The sequence below is a fragment of the Centrocercus urophasianus genome, unplaced genomic scaffold, assembly GCF_019232065.1.
Source record: "Centrocercus urophasianus isolate 14NV4802_14NV808 unplaced genomic scaffold, USGS_Curo_1.0 seq_14, whole genome shotgun sequence".
In the NCBI taxonomy this organism is placed as follows: Eukaryota; Metazoa; Chordata; class Aves; order Galliformes; family Phasianidae; genus Centrocercus; species Centrocercus urophasianus.
The window spans coordinates 19,017,988-19,042,210 of NW_024884586.1; the positions used below are offsets into that span (position 1 = coordinate 19,017,988).

General features: G+C 37.5%; 1 protein-coding gene across 1 annotated transcript in view; it reads left to right on the forward strand.

The window, feature by feature from the left end:
* STARD9 (StAR related lipid transfer domain containing 9) overlaps positions 1 to 24,223 on the forward strand; it is a 99,054-nt gene that overhangs the window by 28,805 nt on the left and 46,026 nt on the right. The window contains exons 4-10 of the mRNA XM_042814408.1: positions 11,914 to 12,030; positions 14,070 to 14,102; positions 14,192 to 14,253; positions 14,858 to 14,970; positions 20,071 to 20,140; positions 22,921 to 22,993; positions 23,891 to 23,958. Of these exons, the coding sequence (XP_042670342.1) occupies positions 11,914 to 12,030; positions 14,070 to 14,102; positions 14,192 to 14,253; positions 14,858 to 14,970; positions 20,071 to 20,140; positions 22,921 to 22,993; positions 23,891 to 23,958 (536 nt within the window). The remainder of the gene's footprint in view (positions 1 to 11,913; positions 12,031 to 14,069; positions 14,103 to 14,191; positions 14,254 to 14,857; positions 14,971 to 20,070; positions 20,141 to 22,920; positions 22,994 to 23,890; positions 23,959 to 24,223) is intronic.

The following is a 24,223-nucleotide window of genomic DNA, read 5'->3' on the forward strand; positions in this document are numbered from 1 at the left end:
GACATGAAGTCACATCTGGGCCAGGGGATTGGAATAGATGAAACGTTTACTGGGTCTCGGTGGAGTGAAGCAGCCTGATTGTAAAGGGCTCACTGCTCTTCCTGCTGTGACATTATCCCTTAGAAAAGCTGAAGTTTTCCCTGTGATTCTTTTCTTGGGTTTTCTGGCCCAGAGTTCACTCAGGAAATATCTTTCACTGTGCTTCAGTGGAGAAGCACAGAGCAGAGGCAAATCCTGCTCCTCAACTCAGCCAAAGGTGCACATGTGCCCACAACAGCACTCAGACCTCCACATCCCCCACTGCTCACACAGTGCAACAAAGGCTGTTGCACACCTGCTTAGTAAGCTGTTTGTTGCAGCTTGTGCATGAGCTATCTGTCTATTTGTAAATTTCTCCTTCCTCCTCTAAAAGTTGCAGAAATTTTAAAGAACTAGGTAATAGAGTGATGCTATGGAATAGCCACTCCCTTGCACAGGGCGGGCTTAAGCAAAAATCCTGTGTGTTTTTTTTATCGTGTCTCATCTGTTGGTGCGTAATTTTGTTCTTAATGCATCAGTTTGACCTTTTAAAAAAATTTTATTTATTTTAACATCACTATTGTCATTTATTGCAACAGTATCCAGGAAGATTTAATTACTTGTCCTTCATCCTCTTGTCAAACAAGGAGCTTCCTGTAGCTGGCTTGTAGGCAGGAGGTATTCCTGAAGTCTAGACAGGAGATCCAGAATTACTCAGCTTTTCAGACTTTTCCTTTGATATGAATGAGAACTTGAATATGCCCTGTTAACTATATCTTTAAGGACTATACTAAATAAATGGAACAGAGCTCTTGGAAAAACAGACTACCTGTAAGAATTCTATTTTACAGTGCATCTGCAGGGAAAGAACTCAAGCTAGGCTTCTGTCAGTTGATCCCTAGTTATAGTTCAGAAACAGAAAGCACCCCTACAAGATAAGTAGTGCTTTTCCTTTAGTTACTCTTAAATCTTGATACCTCATAACCATTAGCTTTTGGGGGTAGAGGGAAAAATGGGAGGACATTTACAATGTGTCTCTCTGACAAATATCTGTTGTTAGCAAGCCTAGCGTCTGCTTTGCATTTCATTAAACTAAATGGAAAGGGATTTGTTCAGTCCTTAATGGGTAGGAATTCACCTATGCTGATTCAAAGGCTGGATGCAACAGCAGAATTCAATTCATGTATGGCATAAAATGAAGTGTGTAAATCTTGATTTCTGGCTTCATTAATGAAAACATAAGTTTTCTAGGTGGAGAGGTTTATCACCACAACTGTATCTGAACTAAGCTGAGTCAGATATTGGTGAGTTTCACACACTGGTTTGTGGATTGTACAGCTGTTGTGTTCAGATTGTGACTGCTCTTTCATCTAGTGATAGCATGATAAGAATCCCCACTGGGCAGGAAAGGAGGGTTCTGTGATGAATGTGGTTCTGCACAGATAGATGAAAATAGCAGGTGGTGCTTTTGTGATGGCTATCTCGTCTTTCAGGTTGATCTTCACAATAAAACACCAGCAATTTTTATATATACATATTTTATTTTTAAAAGCATGGAGTTGTGTCCTTATTGATGGAGCACTTTAAAAAATTTGTCACAGCATCTATAAATTAGATGAATGTGGAAAGCATAGAGGTATTTCTCTCTCAAAACAAAATCATTTTTTGATAAACAAATGAGGTATGTTTTCATGATTGTGTATTTTGGTGATAAAACAGCAGAAATACAAAGTGACTGTTCAGCCTCGTTGGCTGAACTATCTCATTCTTCCACTCTCTATCCAGAAGGATAGCATGTTTATTTGCCATGTAAGATGCTAGGAAAAAGTCGCAGACAACAGTTCCACCCACATACTTTAACCAAGCTTGACTTACAGTATGTTAACAGCATGAATGTATGTACATTATGATGCACACGATAAATAGCTTTTGCGCTGGAAAAAATGACAGCTGATAGATGAACAAAGACGTGATTGTTGTCCTTCCCAGGGGGAATTAAAGCACAAAGGGATTTAAGAGCACGCAGGAAGCTTGTTGGCAGAGCCCACAGCCAATCTCTCTCAAGCTGTGGTGCAAATGCTCCTGCCACAGGCCAAGCAGCTCGAGCTGGAGGGAAGCCTGCTCTTTCACTCAGTTTCCTGTTCGACTGGGAAAAGAAACTGAAAAGACTGGATAGAGGGAAGGGAGAGGAGTAATCGGAGCTGTGGAGCTGTGGCCTCTTAACAAGAAGAGAGAAGAAATGTTCCCAAACTAATGGACCAGTGCTTGGTTTTTGTTGTTTTTTATTTCCCTCTTCTATTTGGTTTGAATGGGATAATGTTGCTGAAGTAATCCTAATGTCACAGTAGAGGGTTCTGTGCAGTTGATCCGCATAATGCGCTTCCCTTTGCTTGTGTTTTCTGTCTGTGTACAGAAAGCCCCTCAGCTGACATTTCTTTAATATTCTTTAGGAGAAAACACGTGCAGAAAAGCCTTGCAGTAGTGGAGTAAAAGCCAAGATTTGTTTTCAGATATTCCTTCCTTCCTTGAAGCCTCTTTCTGCCTTTTTTATTTAAATTGATCTTCGGGGTTTTGAGAAAATTTTAGGACAAAAGCTCCCATTGTTTTGGCAGGAAATGTTTACTTCTGAATAATTTTATTCTGTGAAATAATTTTTTTAAACACAAGCCTTGGATGCTACATATCAGATGTAGCAATTTAATTAAAACAGAATTTGGTTATAATTTGGGCATTTACTGCTATAGGTGGGCCAAATTCTGTAGGGAATCGTGCTATATGAGATACTGCATATTGGCTCCTTATTATGGAGGCGGTGGCAACTGGATACTGCAGGACTGAGCCTCTTGTGTTTTATTTTGTTCATGCGGTTGCCTAAACTATCCTCACTTACTGGTTGAGAGCAATTTTGTCTGTATAGTAAATAATGGTACATTTTATTTTAAGTAAATCCATTTTGTGTCTGGGTCAGCTACAATTGTCGTGCTGATGTCCTGAAGCTTTCTACCTACTCACGAGGCATCTTTTTAATTGTTGGTTTGCATGTCAAATCTTTAGTGGGAATGAAGTGGTTGAGTCTTTCCAGCACATATAAATTCAACTGTTTATTCTATTGCCAGGAGCAGCTTTTGGCCATATTTGTTCTATATAACTTCAGTCCCTTCCTCTTTCATTAAAGTAGTGGTATTTTAAAAGGCTATTTTTAAATTGTGCTGTGCAAGAAGAGAACTTTTTTTTGGTTTTCATTTATTAAGTGATGGAAATTTATGTTGTTATTCTGTGTTTGGGCTAATGTTTTACGGTACAAACAGTTTTCTTTTAGCGAGTTTTTTGTTCACATTGATGTTTGTGGACTAGGACTGTAGTAAGTGGTGATTTTATTTATTCAAAACCCCATTATAAAAAATACCTTTTTTTGTCTGTTTGTTTTCCTTGACCATATTCCCTTGAAATTTCTGAAATTTTCAAGATCTGTTCAGGTTCCTAATGATGATAGAAAATATTGACCATTTCAGACACATGCAAATCAGGAAATGGATGCTATAGCACTCACATATGAAAACAGTTCTGTTATCCTGCTGATCCCAAATGGTGCAGCTCACACTCCTCCACTTCCACCTCCTTCCACTTCAGCTCTGGTCAGAATTTGTCCCAGCCCAACGTCAAAACCAAATGCAAGCATTGTTTACCAGAAAGTACTTAGAGTTAAAAATGCACAAAAGTGATATATCGGTATTTTTTTTCCTTAAATTTGCAAGCTCAACGTCGTCTGCTGTCCCTGTAGGTTTACTGGATTTTTTCCATCTCTCTGAGACTTGGCATACATTTCATTTTCCCAAAGTATTCAGCCCTCAAGCATAACAGACAATTTACTGTAGTGTTAAAGAACTCTTTTTTTGTTTCCTTCTGAGATTCAGTCTCTGATTGAGCTAAGAAAGGACAGTTTTGTACTTCTGGAATTCATATATTACCAAAACTTTATTCCTGTTAGAATGTACTCATTATCTTTGAAATTAAAGCATTTATTAATTAGAAAGGACATTATCACACAGTAGAGATGCCATTTTAAAGTGCCATTCATACGTATTTGCTTTAATCAACTGTCCTACTTATAGGTTATTAACTCAATGAAAAGTCAAAGATATTCGTTGTTAACTGTGGCTGGCGCTGAGTATTCACTAGGATTATTTTGAATCGTGTGCATTAAAGAAGAGTTTAATAATCTCCAGCTGTTTGTCAGGATCAAAAGAAAATCTGAGAGCCAGCATGCTTCTGTCTTAATTTGTGTGTGACACTATTGGTATGATAGTAATGTAGAGGTCAAAGAAAAGAAAAATATTAGTATATAGAGGCTACATAATAAACCCTAGCAGTTGGGATAAATAGAATATGGTAAAAATTTTTGTTATGAAGTTCAACATACTGTTTTGAAAAAAAGTGAACGCTAAAACCAAAAAGCTTCATTCTTTTAACATCCAAGCAAAGATTTCAGTGTAAGGTAACAAAGTCCCAAACCAACATTGTTAATTATAAATGTCTTACACTTATGGTGTCTGTTTAGAGGTGCTCCTTGCCTTATTTTGTCTCTTCTTGGCATTAGCACCAGAAGTATGTCTGTCCATTCCAGAAGAAATTATCGTCATGTGTCTGGTATGCGTATTTATGCATACATGTGCAAGTCTCATGGTAAAATTCAATATACTCAGGCTAATAAAAGAGTATTTTTTTTTCAGTATCTTGAAAACTATTTAAGAAAGAAGTAGAAAAGCTACTATAAATTTTGACTCTGAAGCCAACAAAAGAGATAGTTGAGAAGTCTTTGCACAGAGGTTTGTTATATTTTTACCTGAATGATAGAAGTATTTGCCTCACTGGCGTAAACCTGTAAATATAAACTTGTTTAAGAAAAAAAAAAAAAAGTTTAAATAGTCTCTTTTCTAGTATGAATGAGCTATGACTAACACTGTGATTTTTCAGAAATCAAGTTCTGTGATTCTTTATCTGAGTTAGGAATAAGTTTTAAAGATTTGATTGGTGCCTAAGAGTTGAAAGTGTTTTACTTTAATAGGTATTCTGGTCTTGATTTTACACGATCCTCTGTACTATATAACTGATGTAACTATATAGTACGTATAACTATGTACTATATAACTGATCCTCTGTGGTTTCTTAGGGGCAGGAGTCTTACTGCAATCTGTCTGTGCTTCTGGCTTACAGTAAATCTGTTAATGTAAGATTTCACAAGTGTACTTGCTCTGCAAATAGTTTATCTCTCTGAAAAATGTGTTTTCTAACAGAATTGAAATAGATTTCAAATTACTTCAGTGATTTGTTCTTATTTTGAAGTGATTCAAATCTGCTGTAAAACAGTTTGAACCCCAAATAAGTGCATATTGCAACAACTTGGACAGCATTTTGGTATTTCTGAGCTGTATGATTAGAACACAGCTTAGTTTTAGACCAAGCCTTCCCCTTTCTCCCATTTGTAGTAAAAGTTCTATCCTGAGGACTAATTCACATGATTTTGGATTTACTAGGTTGGAACTGAAAACTGGCCACTTCAGAATAAGCATGCCAGCAAAATACCTTGGATGAGAACAGTTGTCTTAATATACCCTCTTAACTTCTTCAGAAAGACATGTTTTTTTCCCACTATTAGCACAGTTGGATGGTAATAAGTTTGTTCCATAAATCACCATGGGATATGTACCAGTTACAGCTGGGTGAGTGCAGAAACGAGGCATATCAAAGCCGTTAAAGGCTTTGCTGAAAGAAACATTCTTGTGTGGAACAAACTAAACACTTCCAATCACGTAGAGCAGCCACACATGGAAGACTCAGAATTTTTGGCCAAATGGAATACAGTCTGCAGGAAGCTAAGTGCAGCTCATGTTTCTTGACAAACCTGATGTTCTTGAAGTTTCATTTTAGAAGAAAGAATTAAGAGAATCTTAGAAGAATCTTTTTTTTCTTCTTATGAACAACAGAAAACACAATTTTGTTCATTATATAATGAAATATGTTAGTACACATGTCCAGAGAGCTTAATTGTCATGCATTTTGTATGACATACAGCTGTTCATGCTGATGGAACTTGGACTAATGCCTCTGATATTAGCACAGAAAAAGCTTTAATTTCAATTACTTCTGTTATTTTTAAACATGTTATGAATTCATTGCTATGCTTTGCTTTTCCTTTTTTTTTTCTTTTCAGCACTACACTGAAGCTAAGAGGTTTTCTGACTGATTTGAGACTTGTCAAGTAGATGGATTGTAATTTATCTTCACAGAATGAGGGAGGGTAACTTATCAGAACAAATACAGAACAGTTCAAAACAGCTTTTAATAGGATTTCAATAAATACTTTTTAAAATTCTAATTCATTATCATAATAGGGTTGAAACTCATTGTTTTCTGAACAGCCAGGTTTGATTGTAGTAAAATATCCTCTTTTGAGACCTAATTCAAATACTGATTTGAAACATTTGAATTGCAGCATGAGTAGCCCTGTGTAATTAATGGAGAGTAAGCACAATTGAGCTTAGCTTAACTGGAACTTCTTTCAAGAAGTTCACTCTGGATTGAGAGATACAGAGCAGCATAATTTGAACACTTAGAACTTTTGTAGCATTTCAAAACAAGATCACAAGTACTTTTATGAGCAGTGAGAACACCCCACAATTTTCTACTGACACGTTACCCGTAGAAGTATTGGACCATAAAATTCTTAAGTGGATTGCACAATGTCATACAAGAGTTTGAACAACAGAACTACAGTTCTTCCAGGATTCTAGCTCCGTGCAGATGTTATTGCTCATGTTGCTATCAGAAAGGTGCATTAGCTTGTGAAGATTGTGTTGTTATAACTGGATCAATTAATAACTCCTGAAAATCTTCTATGAATCTGCAGAAAGAAAGGCAGTTCTTACTGAGGAAACAGTACTATAAAACTAAGATGCTTTCCTGAGCTGCATTTATTTCTGTTGTAGGACGATCTACAATTTGATGAACAGGTTTCTAAACTGGAATGGAGTACACAGACTAATTTTAGGCCACCTCTTCATACAATGGGGCATGCTAAATTCCTGAATGCATTACATATGATACTCTGAAGGGAAGTGAGCACATATTCGCCTTGCTCCTGTTAACTTCAAGATGATGCTTCCTGCATTTTCTTATTCCTTTCCTTTCTACTGCTTGATTCCAGTCCAAAAATCTTGCTATCTAGGCTCCAGATCTATGCAACTTCTGCTGTTTATGCTTTTCTCCCTAGGTATCTAGGGAGAAGATGGTGGTTGGACTAGATGATCTTGCAGGTTGTTTCCAACCTTCTGTGATTCTGTGATCTTTGTCCTGTGTATCAACTATCAACACAGTCTAATGTTTTCCTTTGCTTTAGCTCCAAAACTCAGTCTTTATTCTGTCTCTCCCGCAGATTTCTTGCTCCCAGTAGACACTAGTCCCACCTTTTCTCCGTTAAACTCTTCTTATTCAGTCCCTATTTCTTTTTATTCCATCTTTTTGCTGTCACTGGTCCTCATTAGTTGTCGTTTTGCCTGGGAGTTCCCCAGCCACATCTTAATACTCAGATCTGGCTCTTACTGTCTTGTACTTGGATCAGATTCCCAGATACTGAAAGTCATTGAGCCACTCTTTCAAGAGAGACTTTTTATTGTACTCTGGGTTTAAGCGTCTTGTCTCAGAGGTGTCCAGGCCTGTGGCAGTTCAGTTTAGAATCTTAGATAACCTTTAGATAACTTTTGTCATCTTCAGTGTTTTAAACAACTTTCACAAAATCATAGCATTGTTTGAGTTGGAAGGGACCCTAAAAGGTCACTTAGTCCAATTCCCTTGCAGTGAACAGGGACACCTACAGCTACATTAGGTTTCTCAGAGCAACCTCCAGCCTGACCATGAATGTCTTCCAAGATGGGGCATCTACCACCTCTCTGGGCAACCCATTCCAGTGCCTCACTACCCTGACTGTGATTCTTCCTTATATCCAATCTAAATCCTCCTTCATCTAGTTTGAAACCATTTTGCCATTACAGACCCTGCTAAAGAGTCTGTCCCTTTTCTTCTCATAGCCCCCCTTTAGATATTAAAAGGCTGCTATCAGGTCTCCTAGAGCCTTCTTTTCTCCAGGCTGAGCAGCCCCAGTAGTCTCAGGCTGTCCTCATAGGAGAGGTGTTCCATCCCCTGGATCATTTTTGTGGTCCTCTGTAGGCTGTGCAACATAATAGAACTTGTCTTATGGCCTACACAGATAAGCTGTGCCAAGAATCTGTTACAGTGATTTGCGTTGCTGCCATTAATGCTCTTATGCTTTTCCAAATAACTTCACTGAAGAAAAACAGATTGATCTGTTATAGATGTCAGCCCCATATTTACGGCGTTATTTTCTTCAGTAGAGCTTAACTGAGAATGGGAGAGTTTCATTGGCTGTACCGAAAAAATCTTCATAATGAGTGGTTAGGACATAGCTTACTTGATGTTTATCACTATGCTCTAGAGCAGTGGCATGATTATGGCCAAGGTTTGCTTTTCAACTCCAGCTGTTAATTGTGGTTGTTTTTCTGCTAGGAGATTGTTAAGATCAGTGCAACAAACAGTGACTCTCTGTTGAGAAGCAGAAACTGGGCTGGGATAAAATAGGGATATGTTGTATACTGTCTTCATGTAGCCAAAAGTAATCAAGGTATAAACCCTCAAAAACAGTAAATTAGGAGCTGCAAAGTGCTCAGTATATGTCATGAAAGTGAACTCTATAACAAATACAGGGTCAAGTTCTGTAGACCTTATTCATGCAAGAAATCTCATTGCATTTGGTCCCTCTGAGTCCCTCTGAATCTCAGAGATCAAGTAAAGTAAAAAGCAACAGGGCTCGTTGCACATCTTGATATATTTATTCAATTACTATTTTTAAGTGGGACTTCCACATAGAAGAAGAGATGTAAGTAAAAACAGATGTTGAAACAGTGCTAGAAGCAATCTCTGAGAAAACCCAACCCCCAGCCTAATCCCAGCTTTTGGACTTTCCCACAGCTCAGAAGGCAACAAGCTTCATGGGCAAAGTGCTGCCTGTGATCTTGTTTTATACTTTCCACTATGTACATGATTTATATGGAACAATTTTCTCTCTGTTCTGGTTATGGCATAAGGAAACATTTACATCTGGAGTGGTCAACAGAATAACTACTTTTGTAAAAGCTCTGAGAGGACTTTTAGTGGTAATTCCATTCTGCTGCTGGAAAGAAGAAGCTTCCTTTTTCCCGTTACCAAATCCAATACACTTTTCTTCCTTACCTACAAGACTCAGAACCCACTCTGTACTGTTTTTCACCATTCTTTTACATGGTGCTTTGAATGCACAGCTGTCATAGCTATCTTACAATTTTTTGCCTAGCCCCTTTGGTGCTAACAGTCCGGCTATTTAGACTCCGTAGGGCTAGATGATGTTCTTCTCTTAAACCATGCACTTTCTTTCCATTGTAGCACAGTAGAACATGATCTTCTCTGTAGCTTACTTCTCTACCATTTGCATTTCTGGGTTCTTTGTTGAGATTCTAAACCTTTCTGATAGGACACATTTTGATTTCATGTTTCTCTCTCTACTGATATTTATGTTTGCAATGCAACATTTATTTTAATAACTTTTAACCATCACAGTAATATATCTGTTATTTGTGTACTCATTCATAAACTATGCATAGTCAATGTGTTTTGCTAATACTATTGCATAGTTATCTCTCTGATCATAAAAGTTGACCTTTTTATGGCATGTTGTCCTTCATAAGGAATTACTAGTCAGATGTGCTGCAAGTAAACTAGTAGTCCTTAGTGTATTCTGGACTCTTGAATTTTATTTAGTGAAAGGCCATAAATAGTTGCTTCTGATAATATGATTAAATGTATGTAGTCCACTGATGAGGCCATTGGCTCATGTGGACTCCAGAAACTCAGGATTCTTTCTGCCCCTGGAGGCCACCACTGTGTGCCTGGAAACCTGGAGTTCTCTTCATCTCAGCGTGATGGGTGAGGCGGCTACTTCTCCTTTTGCAGCTTCAGCCAGTAGTGCGTTTCACTCTCATCCAATAACATGGTCACTGACAAGGGCAGAGGACGCAGGATGCTTATTTGATGCTTCCTGCATCAAATGCCACAGAGTGTTCTGCCTTCAGCAGCGCTCACATAGAGCACTACCAGCACTTGCATGAAACATAAGCATAGGCAGATGAGACTTTTCTTCCTATTCTTCTGGTCAGAACTGGTGTTGACTGGTGATATTTTCAGTGATATTTAGTGTACCCTAACTCTCCAGGTCTAAGAATGCATATGACTATAGATTTCTCAGATGCCAATACGGGCCCTCTGCCCATCTAATATCCTTACATAGATCCCAAGCCCTGCTCTGTGGATCTTCTGCTCATCTGGTAGCCCAGCTTGGTGCTCTCTAGTGAGTGTGCGTATGCTCATGTGCAGCTCTCTGCTGAATCCCTGAACTACCAGCGTGGAGTTTCTACCCATTTGATATTCCTGGCTCGACTGTGGACCTCCTGCTTAGCAGTCTGTGTCTATTTATTTTGTTTATGACTTTAACTGTTATTTGTGGCTCTCCATGAACTGAAAAGGTGCTTGATTTGATAATTCTAATGAAGCACATCTTCTCATGTTCTACATATCCTTGTGAATATGGGTGGGGCTAGCCAAATTCCTCTGAATGGGATTATTATTGTTTCTTTAGCTGGAAATCAGCACTTTGTCTCACCTTGAGTTGAAATGTGATCTGAAAATAAAAGCTTCAGGAGATAATTTTTTTATCTCTTCTATGCAGTTTAGGTGGAATATGTTTTGCTATTGAATTTCTTATCTAACTGATACAGTTAGCTGTCCAGTAGAGAAAGAAATGAGTGGCGATTGATAAGATTTCACGGCACGAATATAGCGAAATCCTATGCATCTCTCTGTATTTCTAAGCTAGTTTTCTATGTGAAAGGCAAAAGTATTAACACTCACAGTGCTTCTTTTGGAAAGCTAATGCTATGCTAAGAAATTGGCAGCTGGCCTGCAGGAACTTTCTGATCCACTGTGCACTTCCTAGAAAACCTTGCCAGGTATCCTTTCAAGTGGTCTGTGGTAGCTTTGATGTCCTGAAAACATGGCCACAATCTGGGGCAGCTGTGTCTCTGAACAAGGAAAGGGAAAGCAAAGGGAGCTATTATTCAGAGCTGGCTACATGGGCAGTCTAGCTGTGATGGTTCAAATTCTGCAGCCCCAAGGAGACCAGTACAAGATTCAGAAGTTGCTGATGCTGATTTGGTGGCAATTCTTCCAGGGTCTGTGTTATAAGCAGAACACGCATCACTGTGCATGTGGCATGAACAGAAGAGAAAGCATTTTAGAAATTTGTGGCATCACTTCCTGACCACATGGATCAGATAGAAGTCTTGCTTGGGCAAGGTATGGCTTACAGTCTCTGGGTTAGACCTTGCTTTGTTTCTGATCTGTGATTATCTTGTCTGATGCTGCTATTAATGTTACACTGCTTCAAGGAGCCTTGATCATGTTATTTGTTTAGATTTATGCAGAAGACTGTAGAAGGTTTGGGGATAAAATAGGGATCTCCATTACAAGCATAAAATAAGAGATGACAGGCAAGGAAGTGCAACTAAACACTACTTGGTGTCAGCACTGTGCTCAGTATATCAGTTTCTGGAGGATGAGCTAACAGGCAATCGCTGGACACTTAACCTTGTGTCTAATAGATTAGAAAGACAAATACTATGAAACTTATTGTTCACACAATATTATTAAAACTGGAACATCTACAAGTAATGCAGAATGTTTCTGGGGAGGCATATTATTCACGGATTGTTCTGTCTCTATTGATCTTTCCAGGTGTTCCAGGACCTTGGCACTTCTGTGCTGTCGGGTGCATTCAGAGGATACAACATCTGCCTTTTTGCATATGGACAAACAGGTTCAGGAAAAACTTACACAATGATGGGAACACCTGTGAGTTACAGCATTCATTTTACACTTGGGGTTGAGGATGGGATGCCCCTCAGAAATATTGCTTTATTTTTGAACTGTGATGTATGCTGGTTGTGCAGGATGCTTACATATGTTGTTATTATTATATATAAAATGAGACACAAGTCTTTACAATTAGGTAAATAACATAGCATCAGCTAAAAAAAATTCTAGAAGATGTGATGTAGTTGAAATATTTCCTTTAGATGTCCCTCATCTCGCCATGTTGGTAGGATAGGAGGCAAAGAGTCTATAATCTAGATAAAATTTATAGGAATACTTTTGTAATAGTCTTCATTCACTATTTAAGATGTGTTTATTTAGCAGAAGCTGTACTTTGACCTGTAGAAACTAACCTTTTCTTTGTTTCAAGTTTTGAAATGAATTTCAATGGTGACTGTAGAAACTGTTGTATTTTAAGATGCTTGGATATCGGGAAACACTCTGTTTTAGTCTTCATTGTCAGTGCAGTGCAATCAGTTGAGAAATTCCTCTGTTTGACTATAGCACAAGGCAATTTTTTTTCGTATCTAAATGTTCCTGTCTGTTGGTGAAATGTGAGTTGCCTGTTGACGAGAGGGGGCACTATTTACTATCCCCATGCTAATTCAGACATCAGAATTGGAGTTTGTCAAATTATAACTTGCTTTTCAATTTGTTTGATTTTTTTTAAATCAAACAACTCTATGAAAGCCTGAAGAGTTTTTAAAGTTAGAGTCACTGAGAGATAAACATCTATGTTATGTTAAACATCTGTGTTATTACATTATTTTGAAAAATATGTTATTGTTTTGAAAATATTTTAGCAATTCAGAATAGCCAACTCTCGAAATTGTTATTTCTTTTGGAAGGAAATTCTAGGCAGTTATCTTTCTAAGAGATTCTCGGCTTATAAAGTGATTTGTTTCTTCAGTGAACTCTTCCTTTGATATGGTAATGTCTATTCATTGTGGAACAGTGATCATAACTAGGAAGAATGAAATGTTTGGTCTAACCAGAACTTCTGTCCATTTACTCAATAAATCTGGACTTTTCTCTCTCCTCAACCCTTTTCAAATGTTCCTTTTAAAAGCCTTCTGTTTTAGGATGGTGAGGCACTGGAACAGATTGCCCAGATAAGCTGTAGATGCCCTGTCCCTGGAGGCATTTGAGGCCAGGTTGGATGAGGCTCTGGGCAGCCTGATCGTGTGCCTGATTTATTGGCTAGTGACTCTACCCATCTCAAGGGACTGGAGCAAGATGATTTTTGAAGTCCCTTCCAACCCAAGCAAATCTATGATTCTATTCAGTAAAGGGATTCACCTAAGTCTGAGAGTCTTTCTCTGGGTGTGTTAGCAGTGTAATCATTGAAGTATGAGCAATCATGTCAAAATAACAGTTTGCTACTCAAAAATATAGCATTAGTTTAGTGCTGTCTAATATGTTTGGGCAAATTTTAAACTCTGTAGTTTGGGTGATTTTAGCAGCCTGTATCCTGTTTTCTTTGGGAGATCAGATTTATAACTCTAGAACACAAATTTCTGTGATTCTGTAGCAATAAGAAATAAAATTAAAATTGGGAAAAATAAAATATGACTAATCAATCAAACTAGACTATGTTATCCTGCCTTTATGCTGCAACACCACTGACAAAGGCATGCCCAGTGTGTTCACATTGAACAACTCTTGGATTTAACCCAGGAACTCTCTACATTTCTCATTGATGCTGCTTAAGTTGCTCTAAAATGACTTTTGCTGTGAGCAGGATTTTCACTGAAGCTAAGACAGTTGCCATTGTACAGCATACCAGTTCCTGCAGTGTTTCGTGCTCAAGGTGCTTCAGCCGAAATAGTAGGGCTGTGCCATGCTGTTCTGAATGACAATCCAGAGTGGTCTGTGTTGTAATCTGCCATGCAGTCTTTGCTTCAGTGTTGTGTCATAATTCTATCCTTTTCTTATAATTTAACTCATATTTAAATAAGGGTTTTGAATGAGTAATAGCAAGTATATTGTTTAATTTTTTTTTTTGTTATTATTTGAAGGCATCCATTGGGCTGACACCTCGTATATGTGAGGTAATTATCTTTCTTAATTTCACTTGCATTTGATTAAGCTGCTAGATTTTCTTGATGTATTTAAAATTTACATAGACTGGTTTGTGCAGGGCCTCTTTTCAAGGAAAGATGATTACTCAGACCAGACGGCATCTTGCAGAGTAAAAGTCAGGTAAGTTTGTGTCACTCTTTTGGGCAATCCTATGGATGCTTTCAAAAAATATATTGCTATAGTCTAACAAATCAAAGACTGGTTTGTTGTTTTTATGCATATTTTCTCAGATAATAATCCTTTGGGCCAAGAGGGAAGATGTAGAGGATGGATGAGAAAGCACTGTTGTTAGTTTTCCAACTTAGTATAGATCTCTGCATACTGTCCATTCAGTTTAGTATAGACAGCTGAAGTTGAACTGCATGAAGAATATACTTACTGTTTGTGTAACTTAAATCTGAGTCAAAATTCTCCATTCCTTTCTTATTCCAAGGTCTCCTTCTCTTAATGAAGCACTGCATTTGGCAACCTGGGGATCTGAACTTACTCGTTTTAAAAAATGTAGATTTTGTTAATTTTTAAATATAATAATGGATACCTCTTGCTTCTTGGAAGTTTGCTGCTTTAAGTTCTTTCTACATGTACTGTGTAAGAAGGAACTGTAACGGGGATAATGAAGTAATTAACTTTGTCATGCATGATCAGTGCAACATTCAGGTATTTACACTAAGTCTAAATAAATGCTTTCTGTTTTCTAATTGCGTGCACTGAACGTTTTTTGCAGTTTTCTGGAAATCTATAATGAGCGTGTCCGAGATTTGTTAAAACAGTCGGACCACAAGAAGCCTTACACTCTCAGAGTCAGAGAGCACCCTGAAACAGGACCGTACGTACAAGGTGGGCGATCAGAATTTCAAGTAAATTTCAATTACATGTGGATCAGGTCTTCAAGTATCTTTGCACATGTTCTTGGCCTGATCCTAATTGCTTCCACTCTTCAGCAGTTACTCTGTTCAAATATTTTGCTGCTAGTATGAATATATTTATTATACTGAAGGCTTTGGCTCTGTTATCTCAGTGTCTGCACACCCTGCACAGTTCTGTTTGCCTTTCCAGGTGCAGATCATGTATAAGCCATAGTATTTTGCTTTCTTGCTTTCTTTTATTTCGAATCAAATTTAATCAAGAGATCCACTAACATCAGCTTTAAATATGTTCTACAGACCAGCCTGAGATCCCTTGTATTTCAGTCCTTGGCATCAGTATATTTGGAAAATAGTAATAATTAGAAAGTAGATAAATTTTAGCTGTTTACTATTCTCGACTGCACCTTGAGAAGCAATTAAAAATCTCTATTACCCGAATGAGAATGCAGTGTGATTATTGCCCTTTTTTACACTCAGAAGGCACAGGTTTGGTAATGTAGATCCAGTTGTGCAATTAACATCACACACTTTTTAATTTACACTGTAATAAATAACAGTCCCTTGGTTTTGTGTTTTCTTGTAAACCATAGCTTTCAAATCAGGTTACAGAAGATGGACAAAAACAAAAATACTTTACTTCTTTCAATTTCATGTGTCTGTCTTATTTTTAGTTATCTTCTCTCTCATCGTTTCTGTATTTTTTATTTATTTCCACTGTTGATTACTGTCTTCACTTCAGGGTGTTGCATAGCTTTAGATAGGAATTTGGCCATTGTTGCCTTGTAAATTGATTAGCACCTGCTGTAAAATTTGCCTGCTACACTGCAGTTTATCTGACCAATGACTGACAAAAAGCCTGCCCCATAAAACCCAGTGCAAAATCATGCAGCATAATTTTACTACAGCGTTCAGAAAGAATAGCCTTTTCTGAACTGGTGCAAGTTTAAGAAATTGGCAAGTTTGTTTAGAAGGTAAACATACATATTTCCTTTTCCATGTGCCTTGTCTGTCAGATGTGCAGAATTCCAAATGATTACAATGTTATTACTAACTCTGCAAGTGCTTGGCTGGCTACCTGAGATGTGTGCCTTTAATATGCAAAGTGCATATCACACAGAACTTTGTTGGCTTTATCACCTCTTACTTACATGGTCTGCCTTTTAAATATGGAGTTCTTGTTTCTATTTCTTTTGTAAATTCATCCTTACTGGTTCAGTTTTCTCCCTCTGTTTATCACAAGATTACGTATCAGATTTTTACCTTCAATTCAGAAATTAAGATGTGATGTGACAGCAGATAGGGTGATTGTCTAAGTGAATCATTGCTTCAATGGAATTTGAATTTCACAGTTCTGATTTCCTGGCCACTTGCAGTATCAGTAACAGTACATCTAACAACTGATAGTTGTTACTGATTCTTTCTCTCAAAGTTTGAAATAAGTACTTGGAAGTGTTCAACTTGCATGGTCCTAAATAAAAGGAAACTATCTGACATTGTGGTCATTTCAGCTGTGCTTTCCCAAGCACATCAGCACCCTGTTTAAGGAGTGCTGGAAAGTAGATGAATTGATGTTCTCATTAGTATGGCAAGCTTATCATTCTTTGAAAAGCAGATTCATAGACGTTTGGCCTTTTTTTGAGTTCTTTCCAAAGTTCTTTTTCTACCTGCTTGTTATCGGAGAACTTTATTGTTGATGGAGTACAGATACTAATTATTTTCTTTTAGCAGCTGCTCTTTCACCACACGAGAAAAGGTCTTTAAACTACTTCCTTCCTTGGCAATTTCTATCCCTTTTCTCAGGACTATATCTCCAGTGATTCCTTGGCTACATATAATGAAGTTTCCTTGTTTCAAAAGTAAATGCAGTTATAGCTTCTGCCAATGGGCTGGCTTGCCTTTTGTCACTATTCTGTCTTCATCTGGAATTTTCCAGGCAAGTCTGTTGCTTCTATTCCAGTTCTGATTTTTAATTTAAATTTACCCCTTTTGAATAAGTAGTTACTACTTAGGCGCAGCTAAAATTTTTAAAGTAAGACAGTTTTTGTTACAGTTCTGAAATATCCCAGAAAGCTATTCTTTTGAATAGATTTTGTAGTTTTGTAGTATAAGAGAAAAGCGTAATGGAAAAAGGTTAAGTTAGGTAATATTTGCAAGTTTTGGCCATTAATAAATCCAGCACAAATGCTTTTTTTTAGGAGATTCTCTGTCAGTGTTCTGCATCCTATGACAGTCTCCAAAAATCTTAGATTTTCACATGCATGAAAAATGAAATGATTTCTCTGTTGAAAGCATCATGGGGTGCTTTTACATGCCCTTGTGAGAGCACATGAACAGAATTAGTTTCAGGCGAATGAGTCACAGGGCATAAGTTCTTTCTTTTTCATATATTTTTGAGCATATGTGTATATATGTTAACACAAATAAATATGCTTATGTACAGTTTACACAATTAATAACTGTAGCAGTTTAGTTTACTTGAGACAACATTTACTTCTTTTGAGGAGAGGGAACTAATCAAGATCTGGCTGTGTCACTGTTTTTGGAACTGCACTCATTAGCTCACATTGCAAATAACAATTGGTGAGGAAGACCGAAAGTATTTTGCATGGAAGTGAAGAGTACAGTCAGCATGATTTTAATAACATCAAAACCAAAAAAATGAAGTGGTTCAATACGTTAATACAAAATGACCTTGTCAACTGCAGTAATATATTGCTGCAACGAACAATTGTTGCTCTCTGTAATGAGTGACATCTACATGCTGAAGCCTATTGCTGTAGTTTCTCAGTGCCAAACAAGAATGCAAAAATATTATATACAGGAACTAGGTGGCTGAGATCAGAATTATAAGCAGACTTTGAATTATTTCCTTTAGATACAACGTGTTAAGGACTAGCGTCTGCATTTGCATTAGACTTCTTGCAAGTTAACAGCAATTCTAAGGCTTGCAGGTGCTCTCCAGCATTCTGCTAGAATGTCAGCTGTGTGGCTGATATCGATATACTGAGTACAGCTAGCACTTCTATGAAGAACAGACAGAGAGTAAAATCAGAATTTAACCTCTTTAAGGATGCCTAGTTGCTTTGATACTTGCACTGCTCCAAGCAATAAATTTTCCATTTCAAGACCAGTCAGGAAGTCCCCACTCTGAACACTAAGTATTTTGAATAGTTTCCAGCCCATCATTTTTCCACCTAAAGGCTGTGAGATTGTAGCCTTTAAAATGCTAAAAGTGTTTCAGTGCTTTGGATTGGAATTGTTTCAAATTTCTCCCTCACAGATGGTTGCACTGTTAAGGAATTGGCCTCTCTTGAATCAGGAAATGATGCAATCTATTTTGTTACTCTGAGACAGATTTCTGGGGGTGATTCTGTCTTACCCTGAGGCAGATTTCTAGATGACCAAGAGTTTTTGATCTTTCTATTGGACTTCAAAATGATCTCTTCTTCTACCAGCCAAAAGAACACTTTGTCATTTCTTCTCAAACAATGTTTACAACATTCAGTTTACCTTACTAAAAACAAAACCAGAATTCTGTGCTAGATTCATTGTTCCACTGCTTATGAAAATGTTAGGTAGGCAACAGTTTCCTCCATGCCTCCTCTGTATAACCTCCATTATATTGTATTTTATTCAGTACCCTGAAAAATGATATGGGAAAACACTAAATTAATTTCCATAATTCTGAGTTTTGATGATCCTGTCACTATTGGAGAAATAACAGTCTTCTTTCTCAAATGGAAAATGCGATGACTTTAGGAACCATTGTATTGGAAGGCAATGTTAGAAAGCTGAAGAAAAGCTTTTTCTTTGAAAACTATCCTATGCCTAACGTTTGCAAGTATGAGAGGGGTTTTTCTTAATTTTTTTTTTCTTTGTGTGTCACTAAGGAATTAAAATAAATTCTTGTATTTAGCTTAGATTTTTCTTTCATTTAAATCTAAGTAAGTTGTTATCACATAAGGTACTCTAATAATGTCAGAGACCATTTCAGTCCCATTTCAGTCTTGCTGAATATTGCGTTCATTTGACTTTAAGTGTAGCAGTATATACATTATTTGGTCCAAGTAAATATCATTTTTAAGTACTTTGCCTGCAATCCATGCTTTTGTGGCCTGAAAAAAGCTAAACAAACCTGAATCAGTGCATGTAGTAGTTAGTATGAAGGGGGGAAAAAATATGTTGTCCTGAACTGCATGATGAGGAATGTCTTGCTTAAAAAATTAGGTGATTTTCTTTAGGAGCCGCTGCAGTACAAATGATAACTAATCATCACCATAAAATGCAAATGAGGCATATTAAACAGGATTTATGTGAAATACAAGTCTGTTGAAATCAATTTTGTGCATCTGCTAGAATTTGCATATTGTAGGGTACTGGCAATACCGCTACAGCATAGCAATGTGCTGCCCTCCACTGGGACTATGTTAGTCACAATGACTGCTCTGATATAGTAGGCTCTGCAATGCAGTATTCCTTTTGTTTTCCATGTGTTATTTTCCTCTTAAAAATAAAATTAAAGAGGATATTGAAAGTAGAAAGTATAAAAAGACCAAGTGTTTCATATTTGCATACCCTCTAGAAAGAACAGTGTGAAGACTCCTCAGCGTTCCAGGTTCTAACCTAGTTAGATATTCACAGTGATTGGTTCCCAATTCTGTTAAATCATATGAGCAGAGCCGTTATTCAGAGCCAATGGACAAAATCTCCTTTACAAGGTGTGTACCCAGTTAATAGCAAAGACATAGCTGAAAATTCCTTGTGAAGATGTAGTTAGGCCTTTTTTAAAATACCATTATTTTGCAAATACATTTGAAAAGGTCTGTACTTTGCACGTTCAAGGCATTTTTTATACTGATATTGCTCTGTCTGACAGATGCAACTTTTTTTTTAATGAAAGTGTTACTGTAGTTGAGAGACTACTTGTAGAGAACTGGCTGGCATCCCAGCAGAATATCCTTATCCTGGCATTGGGTAAATTGTTATTATTACTCCCGAGTAGGTAATAAGATGAACTGACTGAAACTCCTGAGAAAAAATATGCATTTAACTCTTCTTAAATCTCTGACAGGATTATCGCAACATCTAGTTACAGACTACAAGCAAGTTGTAGAACTTCTAGAAGAGGGAATAGCTAAAAGGTATTTTCTAAAACCAGCTCGCCTCTTTCGCTATGCATTGGTTTCGTTGATGTTTGTTTTGCACATGGTGTTGCCAACGCTTTGTCTGATTTTTTGATGCTACATACCCACAGTAACAGTTACAAGGACTCATGAAGGTGTTGTTCAACATATTTCTTCAAAACTTACCCACAGAATTCCACCAGCTGTCTGGAATGAAAAATGTGCCAGGAAAATGTTTTGTTGTAAACAGGCTTTATTTCTTCTCTATTTGCTCGTGACACTTTAAACCGCGTAGCTTTCAACTCACTTGTCAGTTTAACTTCCTGATTTATAATTGCTGAAAAGATAGTGTATTTTTGTATTTGTTTTATAATTATCTATTATAATTTGGAATTTGTCCTTTACGAGTCTAGCAATTTTTTTATTTTTACCTTTTTCTTTTCTACAGGCAGTTTTGGTCATCAGTACATCTGCTGTTAAATTGGTAGAAAAGGGTATAATTTGAATATATCCTCCAAATATAATATTACCTCTTATCGTTAGAGGAGATATAATGTTTGAATCTCAGTTATGCTATAATACATCAAAAAACTACTACATTAGGACAAAAATATGGAATATAAGCATGGATTCTGTTGTAGTGATCAATAGTTGTAACTCTATGATAAGATGAGAGTCTTTCAGAATAGCAACAAAATTCCAAACTGTGTACAAACTAGGACTGTCCTACAGTGGTCTCATTGCTGAGGAATTAGGAGCTGCAGGAAAAAAAAAAAGTCAGAAGTTCAGAATTTTGTGTAAATTTATGTGATAATGAATTTTAAACTTCCTTGCTTGAAACTAGGCAACTGCTATTTTGGGGTAACTTTTCAAAAACATTTTTGGATTTATTCTATTTACCTACAGTTTCTATTTTTATGAAATATTCTTTGGAGTACTTATTAGCACATTAAAATTGCAACCAAGATAATTTGAAACATCTGCAGTGTGGGATATGCTACCACATGAATATCTGCAAGATTTTAGAGAGACAGAGGAGTGGAGAACATTGCAATTGCCTCCTGGCCAGAGGCGGGAGAGAAATAGATGGGGCATGATGACCCGCCCAGGTGTAAAGAAAAGATCAGAAGGGAAGCTGCCCTTGAACATGGTTGGTGCCTGTGATAGAGCTGGGCTAACAACAAAGTTTATGGAAGGCATTTTTTTATATCATATGGTTTTATGAGACCATTGCTAGCCCAAATCTGGTTGCACCAATCTATTCTAAAAATAAACAAAATGTGGTTTTGCAACATGCCGTTGTTATTTTTGTTGTAACCCTCACAGCTTTTTTTTTTCTCTTGACACTTTGCCAAACTTAGTTTCAAATGCTTAAGAATAAAATGTTAAGAATGCCATGATGGAATAGAATATGTGGAAAAAATTAATATGTACATTCTCCCATGAAAATGCTGACATGATTGTGAATAGTTGAGGTGAGAACTTTCCCTCCAATCAACCTGTATACTGTGGGAGGTGTGAAGCTAGCACTAATGTTTTCTCCTCCAAATCCTGGGACACTTTCACTTTTGCTTTATAAACTTCAGAACTGTTCCCCTGTATTCTCTGCCCTTTGTAGGGTTGCTTGCTGTCGTCTGCCCTTTACCTCTTTGTTTGTCTTGGTCCTCCAAGATCTGGAGATTAGATCACCTTCTCCTGCTTCCTTAGTTTAGGCTGATTTAAAGCTATGATGCACTAGACTGCTTGTAGCTTTTAGCAGTGCCAGGTCACATGCCTATGGAGTAGCAGAAAGTAGGAAACAATAGGTAGTGGAGTCCTGGTTTTGGCCTCTTGTGGGGCTCACAGCTGCTGCTCACATACAGCTGCTGCTCACATACAGCTGCTGTTCTCATACAGCTGCCACTCTGCTCCCTATCACAGAATTTTTGGGCAGTACTCTGGTAGCTGGCTCATAACAAATGTATGGTCTCAAAGTCCTTGTCTCCAGTAATAAAATAACCCCACTGTCTATGATAAACTCAAAACTTGACGTCTGATCATCAGTAATGTCTCTTTGTATTCAAGACAAACTTCAAGAGTGACAAAGGAAAATACCTGTCACCTGGCTTCAGCCCTTGGCAAAAGTGTGCTTTCTTTGAATTTGTCACAACAAAACAATAGCAAAGAAAGGAGTATTTCCAAAAGTTTGTTACAGAGACCTCCTGCATCTGGTACCCACTAGCCAGAATCCATGAGTCAGAAAGCTGGAAACGAGGGACTGGCCTGTCCATGTGGAAAAGGCAAGGAAGTGCTACTCGAGTGAATTAACAGCATTCATTTGATACTGGTAGGCTGGCTAATCTCAATGCCCTCCTCTAATAGCATGAAGCTACTTGGCACAGCCTTGTAACAGAAGGAGTTCACGAAAGTGGTGTAGGAATGTTTTTTGACCCTTTCTGAAGGGCCAAGAAATAAAAATGAGAACAACGTTATGAAAAAGATATTGGACTGGTACATTCTGTGCTGTCTGGGATGGGCTGTATGATGCTATCACTGTAGGACTGTTTTGGGATATTTCTTCAGAGTTCTGTTGTGTGCAAAACCACCTTCAGCTTCACAGTTGGTTTAGATCCAGCTATGTCCTCTGCCAAACTTTGTGTGATCAGATCAAAGAATGCAGCATGCTGTATTCTCAAACTTTCATGTTCTTTCTTCTGCATCATTTTTTTTCTCTATTTGTTTGTACTTTCTCTGAATACAGGGAAATAAGCCTTTTGTAATAGAATGTGTTTTTTTTGTTTTGTTTTGTTTTTTTCTAGAATTACAGCAGCAACGCATATTCACAATGCCAGCAGCAGATCCCATGCAATCTTCACCATCCACTACACTCAGGTTAGATATAAATAATCCAACTTCCTCTTCACTCTAAAAAAGCATTGTTTGATGTGCTGTGCATTGTTTAGTTGCCACTGTTTTGTGATGCTTTTACTGATCTCTGTGGAAACTGTTACTTATTTCCTTTGGATCACACTGCAGATGTGTTACACTTCCTACACCAGCTGATACACTGTGCTGAGTGTTTGCTGAAGTGTTCTTGTTCTTTTGTACAAGCTTGTAGTTAGCAGTGCTGCTGTAAACTTGCTGTGAAAAGAACAGTTTAAAGCTTTAACCAGTCCTTTGAAATGCAGTATTCCCTGTAAGATGCTGTAAAAATTGTTTTTTTATGTTTTCTTATGTCACACTCATTTAAGATCCGTAATTGAAGTATATCATTAGTTTAACACCAACATTTTCTATCTGTCCAGCATTTCAGATGTGCTCATCTCTTTAGCACTTGGCATCCATTCCTCTCAAAGACAATGCACTCTTTCTCCGGAGGAATTATATCCTTTCCTGGCAGGGAGGTCTTTCATTGATCCAAAAGACCTTTTCTATCTCACATGTCTAACATCCTGTAATCACAGAACATTTGGGGATATTTTTCATTAGTTTCACAAAAGACCTTTGGAATACATCGGTGGAAAGTAACTGTGCAAGGTTTACAAGAAATGCTTTCACAGTTGCTAGGCAGTGAAGTTTTTTTTCAAGAGGAAATCCACATATGAGGGCAGTTCCTCTGTCAGCTGAAGAAGATGTTAATGGTTTGAACAGAGTTAGTGAGTCAAGGTCACAAAGAACAACAGCAAGAATCAGAAGTGTGAATTAATTTCAGACGAGAGAATGCACCTATTTTATTGTCATTAATGAGTTAGAAGGAATAATCTTCCTTACCTACGTTGTCCTTTTCAGGCTATATTGGAGAACAATCTTCCCACTGAAATTGCAAGCAAGATCAACTTAGTGGACCTTGCAGGCAGGTAATAGTACACCAAATGGCAAAATGATAATTTTATCTGGAAAGAATGATAGTACTGCCTTAAAAATATTAAAACGTCATTGAAATGACAGTAAGTCCTAGTCTGTGTACAGTAGCAAGGCACTAATAATCTGTCATCTATTCTTCTGGTCTGGACTCTAGACTTCATTGGAAAGGAATTGCCAGAGGAATACTCTGCTGTTGCAAACACTTAATGTTGAGTTCTGTTCAAGCTTTTATTCTTACTGACTGCATTTTTCAGTATC